General features: G+C 36.5%; 1 protein-coding gene across 1 annotated transcript; it reads right to left on the bottom strand.

Annotated features, from left to right (window-relative positions):
• Positions 1–3,112: 3,112 nt before the first annotated feature.
• On the bottom strand, positions 3,113–6,064 carry LOC140772588 (uncharacterized). The gene is made up of 2 exons (XM_073114732.1): positions 5,759–6,064; positions 3,113–4,575 (listed from the first exon to the last, which is right to left on the bottom strand). The coding sequence occupies exon 2, from the start codon at positions 4,322–4,324 to the stop codon at positions 3,386–3,388; it is 939 nt and encodes a 312-aa protein (XP_072970833.1). The 5' UTR covers positions 4,325–4,575; positions 5,759–6,064; the 3' UTR covers positions 3,113–3,385.
• Between the last annotated feature and the right edge of the window lie 310 nt (positions 6,065–6,374).

Consider the following 6,374-nt stretch of genomic DNA (forward strand, 5'->3'; position numbering starts at 1 on the left):
TAGTAGGTTGTATGTATATATATATATATATAGTTTGACGTAGTCATCAATTATGGAAAGAAGTAAAATAAAATAATAAAAATATAACAATATTATAAGATTATTCTATATAAGTAATTGAATATATATAATATTTGAAACTATGGGTGCAAACAAGCAGAAAATAATTATAAGCTACACAATTTAATTGAATACTATTTCTTTTTTCCATCAGTAGTTATTAAGGTAATATCTAACTCACAGTACTCTTAAGAAAATAAAAGCATGATTATACGGTGAGGTGTTAATGACAGTAAAAGAAAAACGTAGGGTGTATTATGTGAATTTTCTTGAAATATTAAGAAATTTACATACTAAAAGGACTTCATTAAAAAAAAACCCCCCCATAAGATGAGATGAGAACGGTGATATGAATGCAGTCGAGATGGTGAAAAATAAATTCAAAAAGGGGGAGAAGAAAATGGACGTGGAAGCTACCATTCGGTAATCATGCAAGCATATATAATTATTGCATACAAATTCAATTCAAACCCTGTGGAAAAAATAAAACCAAGAAAGATTAGGTCAAAACTACGGCTCAATCATTCATACTGCAGGCCGTAATATTTATTTATTAACACTGCCGTTCATCTTCTAGAATACGTAGGATTCCCATTGGTCCTTGTATTATAGGATATTTTACGGATTACACCCTTGCTTTAGCGTTTATTATTTCCTTACAAGAGTGTAATTCAAAGAAAGGTTGATGAACTAAAAGTTATTTTACGATTTGCACTCTATGTTTTAACTATTTTGTGATCGGCACTCTATTTTTGACGATTTTGTAATCTGTTTTTTCTTCTTCTCTGTTATCTCGTTTAACACGGTATTTTGACTAACTGATGTTAACCAAATTACTAAAATATCTTCATAACTATTTTTTCTCTCTGCCGGGAAGGCAGTAACTATATAAAAATTATTTCATACATTATAATGGAGTATTCCTTTGTTGGTACCGTCTATATTTATAGAGGATATTAAATAAGAATTACAACTTAGTTTATTTTGGTGTACTAATTCATTATTCTCTGACATATTATTTCATATTAATTTTTTCAAAATAATTTAATAATAATAATATGTAATTATTATTTCCAAAAGGAATAGTGAGTATTATTGTGTCAATTAGGTCACGTGTTCAGTTTAATAGTATGGAGGAGCTCAAGCAATCCACCTTACGTCTCTCGTACGCGGTGTTCGGGTCATTAGGCTACGGTGTAAATCGGCGAGGAATTGGGGGGTTCCAGATGCTAGACGTCACGGTCACGGTCACTGTCACGAGTTCATTACCGTTAAGGGAAAGGATAATGGACGATGACGTGGCGCCGAGACGTGCAGTGCGTGTGTTCTTATGCCTTCGGAGGGAAGGAAAGGTGTCCGTCCGTTGACTTGGGGTCGCGTCGGTTACGGCGTCAACGCCCCCTTTGCCAGGGCCAGATCAATCTTGTCTTTGTGGTGGATCCTCTCTGGACTCCTTCCGTCTTGTGCAATATTTTCATTTTTCTTTTTTTAAATTGAGTTTCGAACTTGGGATCTCATTTCTCAAAGGAGATTTTAATTTTCTTTTTTATGAATTTTTCTGAACCCCATATTGTGCAATATATATATTTTTTATAATTAAGATTCAAATTTAGGATCTCATTCTAAAATGATTTTAATCCTTTTCATGAATTTTTCTCAAGGTCATATTTCTCTTTAAGAATGCACTCACTGGTGTAGAATGGAATAACCAGTTAATTAAAGGAATTAATATTTAGTAGTTTAGTGGGACACTATTAAATTCTTGCTAAAAAAATAATTTTCTTTTGTTACCATTTAATATAAAAATAAAGAAAGAAAAATAAAACCTATTTTAGGTTCTTCCAGGATACTATCTTGCATCACAGATCATTTCATTTGCTCACTCGTCACTAGTAAAATTTGAAATCTACTCATAAAATGCCCTTCAGTTCTAGTCCTAATAAGATCTACATTATAAGTTCCTCCTAGCTATCAAAATCACTTAGTGCTATGAAGAACCTTTTTTTTTTGTTCATTTATGAACCCGAAAGCTAGATATGGGCTAAACAAAAGACCAACCCTCCTTAGATACAGAGACACTTTAGACTCTACCAAGCTTTTAGCTATCTAATCTAAGCTTCAAACCATATACGTCGCCGAATAATTACTTTGAATCAAACGCCGATAAGATCTGCTCCAAACTGTTACGATGCCAAACTGTTCTTCCAACTAATCACACTACTGAGCTATCAACTAAATCGAACCAAGTCACCAAACCACCAACCACCAAATAATTTCTCCACAATATTATTTAGGGTTGGAGTTAAAATTATGACCTCCTTAGTTATGAGTAAGATACCTACTAACTCTACTTACTGATAAAATGCCCTTAATTTCTAGTCCTAATAAGATCTACATTATAAGTTCCTCCCACCTATCAAAATCACTTGGTGCTATGAAGAACCTTTTTTTTTTCATTCATGAGCCCGAATGCCAGATATGAGTTAGACAAAGCACCAACCCTTACTAGATACAAAAGCACTTTAGACTCCACCGAACTTTTAACTGTCTAAATTGCTTTAAATCAAACACCGCCAAGACCTGCTCTAAGTTGTTGCGTTGCCAAGCTATTTTTTTCTTTCAAACTAATTGCACTATACAGAATTGAGCCAAGCCACCAAACCATCAACCACCAAAGAATTTCTCCACAATATTGTTTAGGGTTGGAGTTGAACTTATGAACTTCTTGGTCATAAATAAGATACCTACCAATTCTACTAGAGTAAGGTATTTACCCATAAAATGCCCTTCATTTATAGTCCTAATAAGATCTAGGTTATAAGTTCCTCCGACCTATCAAAATCACTTTGCTATGAAGAACCAATTAATGAAAGCAATTTCCAACTCGTAATGTCTGCATATCTTTTCTACTATACCTACCTAGTTGCCTCAATGTTTTCCTTCTTTCCATTGAAATACAGCTTAGAAAAAAGAAACTTTCACCAAGGACCACTTATAAACAGCCAATTCTGTGCTAAAATTGTACAAAAACCATACTGCAGGGTTAATATTGTGCAAAAGGAAACCAAAGAAAATTTCATTTAGTATATTTTATGAAAAATAAGAAAATATAATTCCACTATTCCTCAAAGAAACCATTGCATATAAACCTTTTTCTTTACAAGAGAGCCTATAACAAGTCAAACGAAGCAACTAAAAAAGGATAAATTAGTTTGATACTCCTCTACTCAGTGAGTTCCTTTAAGTTGAACCATGGGCCTGCTGTTTTGTGAGAACTCATAAGAAGAAACGATAAAAAGGGAGAAATATGAAAGCATCAGTAAGTTTACTCGTCATAGGGCATTGCTTCCATTTCACTGTTCTCCGGATCCCCCAGAGCTAAAGTATCTGCAACAGGGAAATAGACTAATAAGAAAATCCCCACCGTTGTACAAAATAACAGCACAAGGAAGGCAAGGAACACAATGGCCTCATAAGCTAAACCACCCGGGGTGGGAAGCACGGAGAATCCAAGAAGGAGAGCCCTCCATGGAGGGAAGAGGAAAAGAGAGAACAAAAGCACATAAATTCTTCGTCGCAATCCCTTGTTAATCACCAGTGACAACATCCGGGTTCCAACATATGCGACGTAGCTGATCAGGATGACATAGAAAGCCCCGAGAAATATAGTGCTCAGTAGGGGATAAACACATGTAACAATGCCATCAGCTAGAGATGAGGTCCTTGTGAAGAATTCTGCAATCTTTGTGTTTTCATTCTTACCGTCGCTGTTGATCTTAGGTCCAATAAAAACAGTGGCAAATTGGCAAACGAAAACAGGTAAGCAAAACAAGATAATGTGGAAGATGGTCCTTCTGTTCCATCGACGGCTTAGAGTATCAGACTCTCTTTTCTGCAGTGCCGCATGAAGAAGGAATGCGAGCATAAGAAACATGCTGGGTTCTGCAAATCCTAAATTTGATAAAATGTAGAACTTGCAAACATTCTTCTGCCATTGTAGGCTAGAAAAAATCCTTCCTCTCCCATTCAAGTAGCTTAGCCTAATGATCTCTCCAAAACCGCACCAAATTGAAACTAGAATTAGGATTACGCGAGTAACCCAAGGTCCATTAAAGTAGGTAAGCTGGAGAAAACCTCTTCTTCGAATCCATAGCTGGAAGTACAAAATGCGGTAGATGCATATCAGACCCAATAGAGCATTTATGGTGGCGAGAGAAATGGTTATCACACCGATGACATCGGTGATAATGTTGGTCAAGTGCATCACCCAAAGTACAGATTCCAACCATGCTCTCTGTCAGGATCAGTACTCCAGTGATCCTTAGGTAGCCATACGGACATTGCAGAACATTAAATCTGGGTCAAAAAAATATGAAGAAAGCATATGCAGCATATTATCAATGTCCCAACTGTATTCTTTGGATTCTCTGTAAACCAAATTCTCTAAGCCTCACTATAACAGCTCATCAATATACAGGCAAGCAGTATGTCTGCTAGCCCTCTCCAACCATATGCCTACAGAAGTGAAACAGAGAAATTAGCTATTACGTAACTTCAAAGAACAGAAATGACTTCCATTGTTACACAAAGGTTAAAAGCATGCACATCAAGGAAAGTTCAAAACATAAGAATTTGATTGTCAAGATCAACATACGAGGAAATCATGTATTAACTTAGTGTCAGTTTCCAATGTGTTAGAGAACTTGTTCTTCAAACCAGACTCTGTAAGTCTTGATTTCAGAAAATAACTATTCAATGCATAGTTTTCTAAACATACATTGACATGGAAGTTAGACCTTTCTAGGAGAAAACGATAAATTATCAGTTCTAGCCCCGGCACAACAGCATTGGGCTGATCGAGTTCAAATCGGCTCAACCTGGCCAACCCTAGAGAAGCACCATTGACTCACTTCACTTAAAACTCATATGAAAGAGATTAACATTTCATTATAGACTAGAACACAGCTGCAATTAGCATAATGCAACTATAATTTGTACATATCTCGTTTCCAAACCAGCATGATGGGTTAAAGAACTTCATATCAATAGATCTTGATACAACCATAGGCCCAATGTACCGACACATTTTCTAGTAAACAGCTAGATTCCAGAGCTTGCACTCAGCACGTATTCAATTTGAGAATTGTTCCTCAGGAAAAACAAAAGAATGCAATACAAACTGTAAGCGTATATAAATAATCCAGAATGACACAAGGTCATATACTATCATTACGTTTTCTTTGTAGAACAATAAAATGTGCATACAAATTTATTATGGCAAAAAGAAAAAAGACAGGCAGAGAAACTTTATACCTTTCTAATGCACGAGCATGAAGCGAATAAATGATCTCATTCAAAGTTCGTAACTTTAATACCGTATGACAACGAAACCAAAAATAGACAAAACTATCTCATCCGCTTACTGCCTTGCAATACTATCCCTCTCTAACAACTCCTAATAAAAGATCAGCAAACCTAAATCATCTCTAATTCATTCGAATCCACTCGTAGTAACTCCAAACGCGATCTCCGAAGTCCTTAACACGAATTCCCCCACACAATTAGCTAAAGTAGACCCAGAGAAACTAATCAAGTTTCGATTTTAGCATCATAACAAAACTAACAAATCAAACACGAATCAAAGACTAAAAAAAACAATGCAAAAGATGGGGGCAGAAAAAGGAAAATAGACAAGCACCTCGATCGAGTTCAGGGCTGAGGCAAGCACTCGATCGAACACTCGAAAAAACGATTCCACCCAAATAAACCCTAAAATCGATCACCAATCCCGACGATCTGGAGCTCAAAAGGGAGGGAGCTCTTGCAGCGTAGGGTCGAAAGAATCGAAGCGAAGAAGAAGACGACGACGACTCCAAGGAGATTGCGAAGCCTTCGATTCGATGGGGATCGAGATGATTAACGAGAGAAATTAGTTGGAAATGTGGAGAGGTTGGAGACAACCCATCACCAGCTGTCCATCCTTAAGTACGGAGCTCGTACCGCATAGACGTGAATACCACGATGGATAAACCGGTACTTATCCGGTCTCGAATTCGGATTAGATATCGGATACGAATCCTCTGTGGGATAAACTACAACTTTAATCGGTGCTCTTATCTGATTATCGGATCGAGTTCGGATCTTTGTCATAGATCCGATCCGAATGCAAAATATAAACAAAATTATGGTATAAACATGAAGGCCTCTAAGGCTCTAATCTCCATTAATCTGGTTATTTTCGGTTCGACCCCTGCTTATTAGATATATTTCAATCAACCCCAGGAAGACCCAGGTGTTAAACAGTTAGGATTGTT

This window comes from Typha angustifolia, chromosome 12 (assembly GCF_048772165.1).
Source record: "Typha angustifolia cultivar Huaian chromosome 12, ASM4877216v1, whole genome shotgun sequence".
Classification (NCBI taxonomy): domain Eukaryota; kingdom Viridiplantae; phylum Streptophyta; class Magnoliopsida; order Poales; family Typhaceae; genus Typha; species Typha angustifolia.

Coding starts and splice junctions, on each gene's coding strand:
- LOC140772588 (XM_073114732.1), bottom strand. CDS start 4,324: ATGCACTTGACCAACATTATCACCGATGTCATCGGTGTGATAACCATT.